The sequence below is a fragment of the Mobula birostris genome, chromosome 9 (genome assembly GCF_030028105.1).
Source record: "Mobula birostris isolate sMobBir1 chromosome 9, sMobBir1.hap1, whole genome shotgun sequence".
Lineage (NCBI taxonomy): Eukaryota > Metazoa > Chordata > Chondrichthyes > Myliobatiformes > Myliobatidae > Mobula > Mobula birostris.
In genome coordinates this window covers 26,996,796-27,013,990 of record NC_092378.1, presented here as the reverse complement: position 1 = coordinate 27,013,990, position 17,195 = coordinate 26,996,796, and the positions used below count along the sequence as shown (strand labels likewise).

Sequence of the window (17,195 nt, the reverse complement as noted above, 5' to 3'; positions counted from 1 at the left end):
AATTGGAGAACTTGGTCTCAGGGAGAATGTGTAAACTTCACAAAGACAGCACCTGTGGTCAGACTTGAACCAAGGTCCTTTGGGTGCTGGAGTGGGGTCTGTTTACTGTCTGACCCATTTACAAGGTTAGGAGTGTAGGCACAGAATCATGCCATTATAATTGTTGCTCTTGCTGTTTACTTATGCAGTGCAATTACAAGTGCAAAGGAAGTCCACATGTATGTGATTTTCAATGTACAATTCATTGCTATATAATCCTTTATGGAGTCTGTCACACAGCATGGAAACAGCCCCTTTGATCTAGCCTGGTCCTGCTGCCCATCTCAATGAGTCCCATTGACCTGTCTTTGACTCATATCCATCCAGGGGTTCCCAACCTGGGGTCCATGTGCCCCTTGCTTAATGGTTTAGGTCCATGGCATAAAAAAGGTTGGGAGCCCCTGAACCTTTCCTATCCATGTGCCAGTCTAACTGTCTTTTAAATATTGTTATTGTACTTGCCTTAACCACTTCTTCCAGCAGCTTATTCTATGTACGCACCACCTGTGTGTGAAGAAGTTACCCCTCAGGTCCCTTTTAAGTCTTCCCCCTTTCAACTTAAACCTATGATCTCAGTTTTTGAATCCCTTCCCTTGGAAAAAGATCTGTGCATTCACTCCATTTATGCTTCTTAATAGTTTTGTGCATCTCCAAGGCCACCCCTCAGTCTCCAATGATCTAAGGAATAAAGTCTAAAGCTGTCCAGCCTCTCCATATAACTTCATGTCATTTGCTTTAGTTGTCTGTTTAATAACACCCATCTGTTCAGCCCTCACGGTACTATAAATTCTTCTCAGTCGTCATCTAAAGAAGACTGACTAGCCCAGAGGAAGATTTCAAGATGTTTATTCAAGACCAATTTTGAGACCTTCATCATGCCAGGCATGGTGAAGCCCCTAAAAGACTATTGCAGAGTTTAAACTTTACAGTTCGTACTGATCTCCAAGCAATTGTAGCAAAAGGTTAACAGGAATAGCCTTCCCCAGACGAAATGTGTGCTTTGGGATTAACCAAACCAAACTGAGGCAATAAATAAAGTTGATTATATTGTCGCAGGCACAGCTGCAATGAAAAACCTGGTTGCAGCAGCATCATAGGCGCATTCTTGGGCAAAATAAATCACTCAATTTGTTTAATTTCTACAAGAAAACAAGGTCCATTTTAGTGGATAGTGATTACAGTGGTCAAGGCATTGCTCAGCTCTAGTTGCTGGTTGGTTCAAGAACCATATGATTGAAGAGGAGTAGCTGTTCTTGAAGCTAGTGGTGTAGGATTTCGGGTAGCTAAACGAAAATGGCATGTTATAGATGATGAGGATCATTGATAGATTTTGCCGCCTTGAGGTAGCACTTAATAGGTGGGGAGGGATTTGCCTGTGACGTATTGAGCTGAGTTTACTACTCAGTACAGTTCCTGTGCATTGGAATTGCTATAACAAACCATGATACAGCCAGTCAGGATACTTTCAGCAATACATTTACAGAATCCGAATCAGGTTTATTATCACCGGCGTGTGTCGTGAAATTTGTTAACTGAGCAGCAGTAGTTCAATATGATGCATAATATAGAAGAAAAAAATAAATGAGTAAATCAATTACAGTATATGTATATTGAATAGATTAAAATCATGCAAAAACAAATAATATATTATTTAAAAAAAAGTGAGGTAGTGTTCACAGGTTCAATATCCTTTTAGGAATCGGATGGCAGAGGGGAAGAAACTGTTCCTGAGTCACTGAGTGTGTGCCTTCAGGTTTCTGTACCTCCTCCCTGATGGTAACAGTGAGAAAAGGGCATGCTCTGGGTGCTGGGGGTCCTTAATAATGGATGCTGCCTATCTGAGACACCATTCCATGAAGATGTTCTGGGTACTTTGTAGGCTGGTACCCAAGATAGAGCCGACTAAATTTACAACCCTCTGCAGCTGCTTCTGGTCCTGTACAGTGCCCCTCCCCTCCCATACCAGACAGTGATGCAGCCTGTCAAGAATGCTCTCCACGGTACAACTATAGAAGTTTTTGAGTGTGTTTGTTGACATGCCAAATCCCTTCAGACTCCTAATGAAGTGTAGTCGCTGTCTTGCCTTCTTTATAGCTGCATTGATATGTTGGGACCAGGTTAGCTCCTTCAAAATTTTGACACCCAGGAACTTGAAACTGCTCACTCTCTTCACTTCTGATCCCTCTGAGGATTGGTGTGTGTTCCTTCATCTTACCTTCCTGAAGTCCACAATCAGCTCTTTCATCTTCATCTGAGATTCTACCAACAGTGGTTGTATCATCAGCAAATTTATAGATGGTATAGCGGGAGTAAAGTAGTGGGCTAAGCACACATCCCTGAGGTGCACCAGTGTTGATCATCAGTTGGAAGGAGATTTTACCACCAATCCGTACAGATTGTGGTCTTCTAGTTAGGAAGTCAAGGATCCAGTTGCAGGGGGAGGTACAGAGGTCCGGGTTCTGTAACTTATCAGTCAAGATTGTGGGAATGATGGTGTTCAATGATGAGCTCTTGTCAATGAACAGCATCCTGACATAGGTGTTTGTATTGTCCAGGTGACCTAAGGCTGTGTGAAGAGTCATTGAGATTGCATCTGCCATTGAAATTTGTTGGTGTTCAATGACAAGTCAAACCTCCTAATTTTTAAAACATGAAATTTCAGAATCAGGTTTAATATAAGACATAAGAACAAAAGTAGGCCATTCAGCCCATTGGAGTTTGCTCCACTATTTCATCATGGCTGATCCCATATCCCATTCAACCCCATATACCTGCCCTCTCTCAATGTCACCAGCATATTTTGTGAAATTTGTTGTTATGCAGCAACAGTACAATGCAGTGCAAGATTAAAAACCCTGAATTACAGTAAATAAATAAATTGTGTATATAGTTAAATGATATATACATTATATAGTTAAAGTAGTGAAGTAGTGTTCGTGGGTTCAATGTCCATTCAGAAATCTGATGACAGAGGGGAAGAAGCTGTTCCTGAATCATTGTGTGCCGTCAGTCTCTTGTACTTCCTCCTTGATGGTAGCAATTAGAAGAGGGCATGTTCTGGGTGATAGGGGTCCTTAAAGATGGATGTTGTTTTTTTTTTTTTTTTGGAGGCATTGCTCCTTGAAGATGTCTTGGATACTATGGAGTCTATTGCCATAATGGAGCTGACTGTGTTCACCAGTTTATGCAGCTGCTTTCAATCCTGTGCAGTAGCCCCCCACCCACTCACTGCCCTACCAGATGGCAATGCAGCCAGTTAGAATGCTCTCCACAGTACATCTGTAGAAATTTGCAAGTATCTTCTCAAACTCCTAATGAAATGTAGCTGCTGTTGTTTATTCTTTGTAACATCATCGATATGTTGGGCCAGGATAGATCCTCAGAGAGGCTGACACCCAGGAACTTGAAATTCCTTACTCTTACCAATTCTGATCCCTGATGAGGACTGCTGTGTGTTCCCTCATCTTGCCCCTTCTGAAGTACACAGTCAGTTCTTTGGTCTTACTGGCATTGAGTTCAAGATGGTTGCTGCAAGACCACTCAACTCACTGATATCTCGCTCCTATATGCTTTCTCATCACCATCTGATATTCTGCCAAGAATAGTTGTGTTGTCAGCTAATTTATAGATGGCATTTGAGCTGTGCCTGGCCACACAATCATGGGTGTAGAGAGCAGAGCAATGGGCCAAGCACACATCCTTGAGATATGCCAGTGTTGATCGCCAGTGTGGTGGTGGTGTTATTTCCAATCCATAAGGCAATCGAAGATCAAGTTTGAGGGAGGTACAAAGACCCAGGTTTTGGAGCTTTTCAGGCAGAACTGTAGGAATGATTATGTTAAGCGCTGAGCTGTAGTCAACAAACAGCAGCCTGACATACTGTAAGTATTAGTATTGTCATTATTGTGTTAGTGAGTTCATTCTGGTTGACTAGTTGGAAGCAGTTTTGTTCACTTAGTTATCAAAAAATCAAACCACTAAGACTTTAGCTAAATTGGTCTTGATTAACGTACAGCTAAATCTCATCAATCATTTATTTGGTTACATGTGGTACAAGTTAAGTTGTGCATGCAGTGCTAAAGCAATGCTGGACCATATTTTTCATGGTTGAACGATCCTTTCACAATGTCTTTGAACTCATTCTCAGTTTGCTAATACTTCAAGCAATATAAATCTATTATTTGGTTCTTGCAAATTAAATCTAACTCCCCCTGTCGTGCACCAGATTATCTGTCATTGTGCTTACATCAGTTTTATTCCATTTGACAGCCAGTTCTCCTCTGTAAATGTTCTTTATTCATTGGTGAGATGTGGACTGTATGGGCGAGGCGAGTTTATTGCTCACTTCTAATTTCCTCCTATACAGGGTAGCCTCTTTAAAAAGTTCCAGAATCACTGCATTTCTGGTGGTTTTGGATTCACCCACAGCCAAAAGTTATTCATATGAAATTTTGGCATCCAGCAATTGTAATGAGCAACTGTTGATAATATTGAGTGGTACTTTTTTTGGAATGTAGTGGTTGTAGAAAAATTCTGTTAGTGCACGTCTTTTTTTCATTTTTGGGGAGAAAGCTTTAGCTGAAAATAAACGATTCATTGTTAAGTCTACTTTAATATCTGAAATAAAAAAATTAAATTGCTTGTTGAAAATTTAAGGAAAAGGGCACAATTATATAGAAATGTCTGGTTTCATTATGTGGGAATGAGAATGGAAGCTCAATTGTATGTCAAATGCATTCTGGAAGAATAGCAGGTGCTAATGCTGCCTTGCTCTATAACTTAGATAAAACCTCATCTTCAAATCGTTCTTTTAAAATGGGCGATGGAATTTAAGGGGCAATTATTTTGGGCAGCTAAACAGTCATAAACTCTACCATGTTAGAGTTGGCCTATGATGCATGCAACATTATGGAAAAGTTGCAGAATAACTTCATAAAAGCTCTCTCTCATTTTCTTTGACACAGTAAACATCACCAAGAGGGCAAATTTTAACACTTTATATTTGCAGTGTTTAAATTCTACCCAAATCTCCAAAAAATATAAGTTTACTCAGGGTTAAGGATCTGATGCAGGCTTAAATCTCCTGATCTCATAAGCAGATTTTACTTTATTATATCTCAGCAATGATTTTGTTTGCATTTTTATTCTTTTACTTAAGGTTTAACTTTTTTGTTCATTTGAAGTCAGTAAGTTGGCAGGACTGTATTACTGATATTCCAAAATGACTTGGTGAACATCTGAAGAATGTTAGGATAATTAAGTCCTTGCAGCCAGGCAGGGTATATCTCAAGTTACTGTGGAAGGCTCATGAAGAGATTGCTGAGGTGTTGACAATGCTTTACATCCTCCTTGGCCACTGTAGGGGTACCCAAAGACTGGAGGTTGTAAAGTGTTGTTTCATCGTTCAAGAAAGGTAATAGGGATAATCCTGAGAATTATAGATCAGTGAGTCTTAAGTCACTATTGGAGAGGATTCTTAGAGACCGGATTTATGAGGATTTGGAGAAGCATAGTCTGATTAGAGATAGACAGCATGGATTTGTAAGGGGCAGGTTGTGGCTCCTGAGGTTTTTTTTTAAGGAAGGGAAAAAAAAATTGAATGTAGAGCAAGGAATGTGGTGTATTTGGATATTAGTAAATCTTTGACAAAATTCATCATGGTAGGCTTACCCAGCAAATCGTGAGGCATGGGATTCATGGAAACTTTGCTGTGTGGATTCCGAATTGGCTTGACTTCAGGAAGCAGAGGGAGGTAGTAGATGAAGTGGTGCTCTGCAGGAATCTGCTGTTCGTGATTTTTTTATATGAGGAAGTAGAGGCGTGGGTTAATTTGCAGATGATACAAAGGTTGGAGATGTAGATGGTGTTGGAAGGTTGTAGGTTACAGTGGAATATGGACAGGTTGTGGAGTTGGGTGGAGAAGTAGCAGATGGAGTTCCATCCAGAATCATGTGAAGTGATGCTCTTTTGGAAGATCAAACTTGAAGGTGAAGTACAAGGTTAGTGGCAAGATTCTTAGCAGTGTGGAGAAACAGAGCGATCGTGGGATCTTGCTACGTGAATAAATAGGGTAGTGTGCTGGCCTTCATATGTCAGGAGATTGAGTTCAAGTGCTGTGAGGTACTGTTGCTGCTCTTAAAACTCTGGTCAGACCGCACTTTGCTCAGTTATGGTTGTCTTATAGGAAGGGTATGAAAGCTTCAGAGAAGGTGTTGAAGAGGTCTACTAGGGTGCTGTCTGGATTAGAAGCATGTCTCCTGAGCAAATGTTGAGTGAGCTAGGGCTTTGCTGTTTGCTGTGACAGAGGAAGGGAGACAACTTGATAGAGGTGTATAAGATTACGAGAGGGATAGACAAAGTGGACACCAAGCATTTTTCCTCCAGGTGGCAATGGCCAATATCAAAGGACATCCGTTTTTAAGTGAGTGGAGGAAAGTATAGGTGGATGTCAAAGATAGTTTTTTTTTCTGGAGTGGTGGATTCCCAGAACATACTGCCAGGAGTGGTGGTATAGGTTGATACAATAGAGACATTTGAAAAACTTAGGCACGTGCATGGATGTAAGAAGGGTTATGAGCTGTTTGGGAGGTAAGGGTTAGGCTGATTGTGGAATAGGTTTATATATAGATTGGCACAACATCTTGAGCCAAAGGACCTGCACTATGCTGTGTTAAATGAACTGTTTTGGCATGCTGCTGAGATTTTTGTAAGCCTCTGTCTCAATTAAAACTCCACAGGATTTTATTTTATGCGGCTAGTTTAGAGCTGAGAGTTTGGCTTTATTAATTAGGAGTGAAACAGATCAAGAGATTGATATCAGAATCAGGTTTAATATCACTGGCATACGTCAGGAAATATGTTGCTTCTGTGGCAGCAGTACAGTGCAGAGAGGAGGAAAAACCTTCAGGCTTCTATACCTCCTCCTTGATGGTAGCAGTGAGAAGAGGGCATGTCCTGGGTGATGAGGGCCCTTAATGGATGTCACCTTTTGGAGGCACCATTCCTTCAAGATGTCTGAGATGCTACTGAGGCTAGTACCGCGATGGAGTTGACTTTTACAACTCCTATGTACCATGGATTTTTATTTTTGATTAAATTCTGACTTCAGGCTCCAGTTTGGAGAAGATAAATGCATTAGCAGTACCATACTGTAGTTATTTTCTCTTGTTGGCATCTTATTATTAAAGCAAGTGGTAGGCGTCGTGTGGAGGCTTGCGAGCTTCAAGGACTCTATCAGGTGATGCCAACTCAGGGCCACCCATGTTGGAACGGTTGTGGACAAGGTGCCAGGCGAAGATTGATCCAACTCCGACCCCCGATCATGTCTGCCCCTCCTGGACCGCACTTCATTATGACTCAAGCCAACCAAAGCCAAAATGGCTTTGCCGCAGTACATTGACGTGGCCATGAGCTGGGGGAGTGGCTTGACAAAAACCAATTACAAGTGTGAAGAGAAAGGCACCTCCCATACGAAATAACATCATTAAAGCGAGTCAACTCAGGTGGATATGAAGGATTGGTTATTTTGAGACCTATTCCATCGTGGCAGGACATGAGAATGTTTGAATATTTCTATTTCTTGCATGGTAAGGGTTATGGATAGTTATGACACTATATCAATGTCTTATCATTTGAATGATCTGCTGAAGGTGCAATTTTTTTTCCCTGTAAAGGAAGTTCCCATTGTTCCGTTTCTTCATCTCAGCTAATTACTGTATGTTCAAACTCATTTCTGCTCTGTCTTTAAGAGTGCCCCATTGGCTTTGTTGTGCTTTGCACTTTCTTTTTAATGCCCCTGAAGTTGGAATGTGCTGTGTAGTTGTGTTACAAGCTACTCTGCTCCATCTTTTCCGCTTGTCAAAACAAAAACCTTTGTCCTTTGTATGTGATCCCTTTTCTGTGATTCAGTGCGTGCATTTTCCTTCTTTTCCTGTATTAAAAGAATCTCATGTTAATATTCGTACCTTTTGAAAATCGCTTTTAGTCGCTATTGCCCCCCTCCCTCCTCTTCTTGAATACACAAATATGTTTGCATTATGGGGATTTTTATGAATGAAGAGTGAAGCTACCGCATCAACAATTCCAACAGAACAAATTCTCTACAGTCAGCTTCCAATGTGTTCTGTAAACTGAAAATCGGATCCTTTTTTTTTCCAACTGAAGAGCATGTACACCTGAACATGAGGACATGTGGCTGCGGGAGAAGCTATTCATCTAGTAGCCACAGAATCTATTTTTAAACATTTTTATCTTTATTCTTTTGAACTTGGTAGATGTGTAATTCCAGTGCAGATCTTCAGAAAGCTGTAATGCAAAAGATACTTTAGACCAGCATTGATTTGAATATTCTGTGTTTACTTTTATTTAAAACCAAAGATGATCCTTGTTTTTTTTTTGTCTTGTCAGGCAAGTGGTGGTTGAAGGCTCCCTTCCCCATCCATTCGCTTTAACGTTGTTTGGAGACACTTTGTATTGGACAGACTGGAACACGCATTCTATTCATGCATGCAATAAGTACACTGGAGAGTATCGGCGGGAGGTGCACAGCAATATTTTCTCTCCCATGGATATTCATGTCTTTAACCAACAGCGACAACCTCATGGTATGTATGTAGTTGTTGAAGAATCTACCCGGCTTCACCACATCTTACTGTGAGAGAATTTGCCCGCTATCAAACAGAAATAAAGGCACAGACCTCAGTATATGGTTAACCCTTTAATATGTGATCATAGGGAGCCATTGCCTTACGACTCCGCCGATGTCAAGTTACATCTTTAATCTATACAGTAAATTTTGGTCAGTAGCCAACAGCAAAACATACACGGTCAGTGATTTCAAGGAGCACTCGTTAGGTATCAGCAAGTCTACAAGTACTCAAAATTAGAACTGCATATCCACGTTTACTTTCCCTATTAGCCAGACAGACTTGGACAAAGGTCAGCAACGCCTCATTGGCACATGAGAGACAGGCTGCAAGTCACTGTTTCTCAGACAAAGGTCAGCAATATCTCATTGGCATGACACATTGTTAGCTAGCACAAGTCTTATCCTGTCACCCTCATGACCCAAATCTTGGGCAATGCTTAGCTAGTCAAGCTTGACAACAAAATTAAATTTTCTTCCACAGTAGTTGTTTCTCAATTGGTATGCCTGTTAAATTAAAAAATGGTATCTACCTTCTGTAATGCGATAGACAAATCTGACAATTTAAAATGGACGAGCCATTTCAACCCACAATGTAATCATACCAAGCAATTCAATCCTGTAATTGATCCCTAACCTTGTATTTACTCAGTAATTAAAATTCATCGCCTTTTAGACTATGTATGATATGTTGCACAACAATTCTCTATGTAGGTTCTGTATATTTATTTACACCTTTTAAGTAAAAATGACTAATTTGTAGATAATTGCCTTCGAGCTACTTCCCATTAAAGAAAAGCTCATGTTTATAAAGTGCCTTTCTTGATCTCAAGGATGTCCAAGTACTTCACAGCCAATAGTGGTTTTGAAGTGTAGGCACTGTCTTATGTCAGAATTGATAACCATGTTACAGCTGCCTGTAATGCTTGTGTTATAATCACCATTATACTGCAGTGAAAGGAGAGTGATATGTGAGAAGAGGAGAGACTACTGATTGCATATGTAATTATAATGCTGCTTTTATGCTCTATGAATTTAGAAGAGTTATTGTTAGTGTTTTCATGCTTGGAATTAAGCCTCAAAAATTTACAATGTTGATTTTTTTTTACATGAGCAGCTGCTCACCTATTATGTTGAAATATTGGAAATCCAATCAACTTGGAATTTGAGCTCAAATTAAGATTCATTGTCATGATAGTTGGTAAATGGAGCACTGGCTTTTCCAGTCCTGATGAAGGGGCTGGGCCCTAAACATCGACTGTTTACTCTTTTCCATAGATGCTGCCTGTGCTGCGGAGTTCTTCTAGCATTTAGTGTGTGCTGCTTAGGATTTCCAGCACGAGAAGATTTTCTTGTGCTCCTGATTTTGTTTTTCCCCCCAGCCGTTCAGATAGATAAATAAACATATACAAAACTGCAACCACAATGTTTAGAGATTCCTACTATCTGGAGCTTCTCCATCTTGTGTGACCCATGCAGGGTTGATGCCTGGTACCCACAAACCAGTGTTCCCCATACCCACTCCAGCATGATTATTGGAAACTATCCTCTGACTGAATCCCTGAACTACGGCTAAACCCTGGGTACTGATCTTTTGTGATAACCAGCATGAATCTCATGCTGATGAGCTTCAGAAACTGGGAAGAGTGCTGTCAAAATTGCAGGTCCCGATCTAGTTCTGACAATTTGCTATTCTAATGCAACCAAAAACGGACATTTGCCTATAGTCAGCCAAAGCAATCCCCTGAAGGTTGCATTCCAGCACTTGGAGGATGGGTTCACTGCTTCCCACTTCAGTGTGGTTCTGGAAGCTTCACAGAGGGCGCAGGGGGGATTCCCCAGGATACTGCCTGGAGAAGGCACTTGGAGGATGGGTTCACTGCTTCTCACTTCAGTCTGGTCTGGAAGCTTCACAGAGAGCGCAGGGGAGACTCTCCAGGATACTACCTAGACAAGAGTGCAAGTCTTACGAAGATATTTTCTCTTGGAGTGAAGGTCGATGAGAGGTGACTTGTTAGGGTGTATAAAGTAAGAGGCATAGACAGAGTGGACAGCCAGTGACATTTCCCCAGGGTGGAAATGGTTAATACGACAGGACATAAATTTACGGTAATTGGAGGAAAGTATGGGGGAATGTCAGAGGTAGGTTTTTTTTTAATCATGGGAAGTGGTGGGTGTGTGGAATGTGATGCCAGAGGCGTTGGTAGAGGCAGGTACATTAGGTACATTTAAGAGACAGTTAAATAGGCACATGGGGCTTCATGGAGGGAAGGGTTAGATTGAGCAGCACACAAAATGTTGGAGGAACTCAGCAAGTCAGCATCTACGGAGGGGAAATAAACAGTTGACGTTTCAGGCCAGGACCACTTATCAGGTCGGGAGTGGAACGGGGCAGAAGCCTGGGTGGCGGGGGAGGGAGCTGGCAGGTGCGAGGTGAGATCAGGAGAGGGGGAATTGTGGTGGGTGAGGGGAAGTGGAATGAAGTAAGAGCCTGGGGTAGTAATAGATGGAAGAAGTAAAGGGCTGAAGAAGAAAGAATCTTAACTGGAGAGGACAGTGGGTCATAGAAGAAAGGGAAGGAAGAGGGGGCACCAGAGGGAAGGGAAGGGGAGAGAACTAATTGAAAGATAGAGCAATTGAAGATCATACCATCACTTTTGGAGGCTACCCAGTTGGAATGTGAGGTGTTGCTGCTCCAACCTGAGTATTGCCTCATCATAGCAGTAGAGAAGGCCATGGACAGACATGTCAGAATGGTCATGAAAAGTTGAATTGACAAGGGTAGCCAACAGAAGATTCTACTTTCTGTGGCGGATGGATCGAAGGTGCTCGATGAAGCGATTCCCCGATCTATGTTGGGTCTTACCACCGTGGAGGAGGTCTTGCTGGGAGCACCAGATCAAATAGCTGGCCCTGACAGGCTCTCACGTGAAGTGTCACCTCACCTGGAAAGGACTGTCTGGGGCCCTGAATGGCAGTAAGGGAGGGGGTGTAGGGGCAGGTGTGGCACCTTGCAGATGTGCCAAGAGGGACAAGTGGACAAACGAGTCATTTAGAGAGTGATCCCGACCTAAAGAAGAGTCGGGAGGAGGGAAAGATGTGCTTAGGAGTAGAATTCTGTTGGAAATGGTAGTTGTTATGGAGAATGTTGTTCTGGGATGGTGGCTCGTGGGGGTGGGTAAGGACAAGGGGAACGCTGACCCTGTCACCATGGCAGAAGGATGACAATAGGGCAGATGTGCTGGAAATGAAGGTGATGCAGGTAACTGCAGCAACAATGGTCGTGGAAGGGAAGCCCTTTGAAAAAGCAGGACATTTCAGATACTCTAGAATGGACTGTTTCATCCTGAGAACAGATGCGGTGGAGATAGAGGAACCGCGAAAAAGAAACAGCATTTTTTAAAGGTTCGATTGATCGTGGCTGAAGAGGCAGTACTGTACTGTTCTATGATTAAACCCTCAACTCCTCCTAGTTCCGAAGTTATAACTGATTCTCATTCCCCATACTCGGAGGTGCAATGTTTCTGCTGAGAAGCAATATTGAACTGAACGCCTGGAATAAACGCATGCAAGACCATCAGAATCAGGTTTATCATCACTGTCTCATCATGTGAAAGTTGTTGTTTTGTGACAGTGTAGTGCAAAGACATATACAATAAATGACTCAATAAAAAGTGCCAAAAAAGGAATGTTGAGGTAGTCAATGAATGATGAAGTATAACAAGTAAATATACAGGTTTCTTTGAGTGATATCCAGCGATGGGGATCCAACAGTTTGCAGTCTTCTCCAGGGTCAGCTTTAAAAGGGATCAAATTAACAAGAACTTCAGATATATGCAAATCATTTAACATTCCTGAACAGTATTTCACTGAGTTTCTGAAGCTGTACTAGGACAGAGTTATAACCTGGCCCAAAAAACATTAAACTCTAATGTATACACTTCCTTTCTCCATAACAATTTCAAATTTTTGTTTATTTTTTATAGATAAGAGATCATTTGGAATTTCTATGTTTGTAGATTGCAAGATAAATTGTACAAGTATTGGTTTGTGGTATGAAAATGATTTGATTTGATACAGGTTTCTCAGCTTGTTCGATAGCATTGCTGTTGTTGCATGTCATGTTTCCCTTGAAACTGGCACTTCACATCAGGAAATCAAATCAAAACCCTGCGCCCTGCCAGAGAGAGCCAAATAAACTGCTAAATCTGGGCCCAGGTTTTTAATCCTCATGATATATTTTATATTCCTTTTAGAAACGTATGTTTGTTTTCTAAAATTAAGTCTATTTGTAAGGCAACAAGCTTGCATTTCTGCAAAATCATGGGTAAGATTCAAACACAGGTCATTGGAAGGCTTTTTTCAAAACACGGTTGGTTGCTGTGCAACTGGTATCTTAATGCTCCATCCAGGATGGCATACAATTGTAAAATAATGACTTCTTGGCCCTGCCGCAAGCTGGCAGTATGCAAGAAGCAATGGGATACCACTCATTTCCTTTACTTGGTGTTACACATTTTGAGAGCTCTGAACATTCTTTAACAACGTAATCACAGGGAAAACAAACTTAAGGTGAACTAATCACACTTCTGTAAGAATTTATTTTATGATCACTTCTAAACTTAATTATTTGCATCCCAAAATAAGAATGTTATTTTTAAAAGATAAGATTGACAATTAATTGATTCCACCTTATGTTTCTTGTTCATTCGTTATGTGCAAAGTTGATATTTCTTGAAAGTGGAACAATAAGGCGGAGAGGATGGATTAAAGACTGAGAGGAAAAGAGTATCGCAAGAACTTGTGAAATTATGACTGGGAGTTTATGAAAAATGTACATAGATGTTAGGAGGGAATTGCAGAATTTTGAACAATAATTGTAAAAATTACAATTGAAATGGTTGTTAAGCTAAAGGGAATTAGAGGGAGAAAGCATTGATTGTGAGGGAAGTAACTTTTGGATTCTTACTTTATAAGTCAGAAGGATTATAAATAATGATTAGGAACTTGATGTTATTTGCATGTGTGCTGATGCACTTATGTTATATCTACAGTACTAGTTCAAAAGATACAGGACTATGATTGACCTTAATTTAAATAGCCTTGGGTATATCGTCTTAGTGAAGCTGAAGTACACTGATATATCCTCCAACCTAAAAACTATTACTATATGAAGGAATGTGCATAATTGCATCCACTTGTATTTTGTAAAGAGTAAAAGCACCTTGCTAAGCATCATTTGAAAACATTTCTGAATTTTTAAACTTTAATTGTTGTGTGTGCACCTTTTTGGTAAATGGTGTGTAACTGTTCTTTGAGATATTCCTCAAATGAAAACTTCTATTTGCTCATTTATCAAAAAGAAAACAAAACTTGAAATAATTGAAATCCTTCAGTAAGTTTGTAAAAATTGTTATTGTAAGCTTTGAATCCATGTCAAAGGTGTTTGTTCACATGGTGTTACTATAGCATAGAAATTATTTAGCAATACAGGATGGAATAGGCCCTCTTGGCCCTTCAGCAACCGCCCCAACAAACCTGATTAACTCTAACCTAATCATGGGAAGGTTTACAATGACCAGTTTTTAACTTGGTGCATCTGGACTGTGGGAGGAAATCGGAGGACCCAGAGAAAACCCTATGCATTTCATGGGGCTGACGTTCAGAGACTCCTCATAGAGCGGCACCAGAATTGAACTCTGGAACGCCCCGAGCTGTAATGTAGTCGTGGCACCTGCTACGCTACTGTGGCGCCCCCAACAGCCTAGGAGTTAAACTTTTCATTCTGATCCACCTCCAGATAAGCTCAAAGGTTTGCTATTCTGAACTAGAAACGTTTTCAAGTTTATTTCCTGTCTTCAAAATTGGTAACCTACGGACAAAATTCACTGAAGAGTTGATGATGACTCAAATCAGTTCTTAAAATGAGAAGTGATTTAACACTGGAGAAACTTATAATTCTTATTCCATAGATATTGTATGAGATGATGCACAAAGCTAGTCGCTGGAATTCTTACCCCCTCTTGTCAGATTTCATTCCTAGTTACATAGTTATTTAATTATGTTTGTGCATTGAGTTGTGTTCTGGTTCATGATCAGAATCGGGTTTATTATCACCAGCATGTGCTGTGAAATTTGTTAACTCGTTGTGGATGATGTCAAGTGCAAGGTTTTAACAGTTACCTTTCATTTTAGAAGTCGTAACCAAAATTTGGTCTAACTTTATCTGCTTTCTCAAGAGGGGAGGAAAAAATAGGCACCAGAAAGAGAAGGGGGATATCTTGAATGGACTTATTTATTTATTTATTTATTTATTTGCATCTGTATTTACTCGGGAGACGGACACAGTCTATAGAAGTGAAGCAAAGCAGCAAGGAGATCATGGACCCTATACAGATTACAGAGGAGAGGGTGGTTGCTGTCTTGAGGTAAATTGGGGTGGATGAATCCCCAGGGCCTGACAAGGTGTTCCCTTGGACCATGTGGGAGGCTAGTGCAGAAATTGCAGGGGCCCTAGCAGAGATATTTAAAATGTCTAGCTTTGGGTAAGGTATCAGAGGATTGGAGGGTAGCTAATATTGTTCCATTGTTTAAGAAAAGCAAGGAAATTGTAGGCTGGTGAGCCTGACATCAGTCAAGTAAGGTATTGGAAGGTATTCTGATGGACCGGATATATGAATTTAGGACAGACAGGGCCTGATTAGGGATAGTCGGCACGGCTTTGTGTGTGGGACGTCGTATCTAACCAATCTTAAAGAATGTTTTAAGGAAGTTACCAGGAAAGTTGATGAAGGCAAGGCAGTGGATGTTGCCTACGTGGTCTTTAGTAAGGCCTTTAACAAGGTCCTGAAGTGGAGGTTGGTCAAGAATGTTCAGTCTCTTTGCATTCACAGTGAGGTAGTAAATTGCATTAGACAGTAGCTTTGTGGGAGAAGCCAGAGAGTGGTAGTAGAGGGTTGCCTCTCTAACTGGAGGTTTTGTGACTGGTGGAGTGCTGCACTTTGTTTGTCATCTATACCAATGATCTGGATCAACTTGTGGTAAACTAGATGAGCAAATTTGCAGATGACACCAAGATTGGGAGCGTAGTATACAGCGAGGAAGATTATCAAAGCTTGCAGCAGGATCTGGACCAGCTGGAAAAATGGCCTAAACAATGGCAGATGGAATTTAAAGCAGGCAAGTGTGTCATGTTGCACTTTCAGAGGATCAACCAAGGTGTCTTACACAATGAGCAGAAGGGCACTAAGGAGTGTGGTAGAGCAGAGAGATGGGAATACAGGTTATAATTCATTGAAAATGGCGTCACAGGTAGACAGGGTCATAAAGAAAGCTTCTGACACATTGGCCTTTATAAATCAATATATCAAGTACAAGAGTTGGAATGTTCAGTTGAAGTTGTATAAGATGGTGAGGCCTAATTTGGAGTATTGTGTGCAGTTTCTACCTAAGGGCAATGTTCTCTCTAATTATTTTCACAGCTGCACAGACCAACCATTGCCCTGAGCAGGAAATTTTTACACAGCCTGAATAATGTGTGACACTTTAATCGTTTTTTTTTTTGTAATATGAATATCCACAATGAAAATGCAAAAATCACATACTTTTTATTAATTGAAGGTACAGTGAAATGCAGAACGACAAAGAAAATCTTTCCTGTTTCGTAAAATTAGACAGTGTTGGCATTTAACAGGCTGACGGTTTATTAACATCCATTCTGTGTTTATTGTTACAATTTGTAACAGTGTTGTAACTTGAAACACTGATAATGAAATATTTTAGAGCTTCAATGTATTTACAAGGTAAATGTTTATTGAGAAAATTTATGGATTATATTCATTAACACATAGGTAATTAATGACAGGATGTTTCACAATTATGTTAACAGATTTCAAATTACTCTATTCAAAATTATATAAAAGAAAATTTCAGCTGCGTGACAACAATGGCTATGTGCACAGGAGCATTTTAGTTACTGTGTGGCTGTGCACCTGCACAGCTCAGAGGGGACAGTGCCTACAGGAAAGATCTCAATAAAATTGAAGGAGTGTAGAGAAAATGTACAAGGATGTTGCCAGGATTTGAGGACCCAAGTTGGGTTAGGACTTTATTCTCTAGAGCGTGGAAGAACAAAGGCAGTTTTGATGGTGACATATAAAACTGGGGAGTATAGACAGGGTAAATGCAAGCAGGCTTTTTCCACTGAGCTTGGGTGAGACTAGAGCTAGAGGTCATGGGTTCAGGGTAAAAGGTGAAATATTTAAGAGGAACATGGGTGGAACTTTGCTTAGAAGGTGGGGAGAGTGTGGTACAAGCTGCCAGTGGAAGTGGTGGATGCGTGTTCCATTTCAACGTTTGAATAGGTACATGGATGGGCATATGGAGAGCTGTGGTCCAGGTGCAGGTCAATGGAACTAGGCAAATTAGTTATTCAGCATCACAGCATTTCTGTGCTGAAGTGTTCTTTGACTTTGTAATAGAAATTGTGCCAACTTGAGAGTTGGAGATTTTG

The 17,195-nt window shown here is 40.7% G+C and overlaps 1 protein-coding gene across 1 annotated transcript in view; it reads left to right on the top strand.

Annotated features, from left to right (window-relative positions):
• Positions 1-17,195, top strand: part of lrp6 (low density lipoprotein receptor-related protein 6) — a 147,347-nt gene that overhangs the window by 83,138 nt on the left and 47,014 nt on the right. Inside the window, exon 5 of the mRNA XM_072267652.1 lies at positions 8,446-8,642. Within this exon, the coding sequence (XP_072123753.1) occupies positions 8,446-8,642 (197 nt within the window). The remainder of the gene's footprint in view (positions 1-8,445; positions 8,643-17,195) is intronic.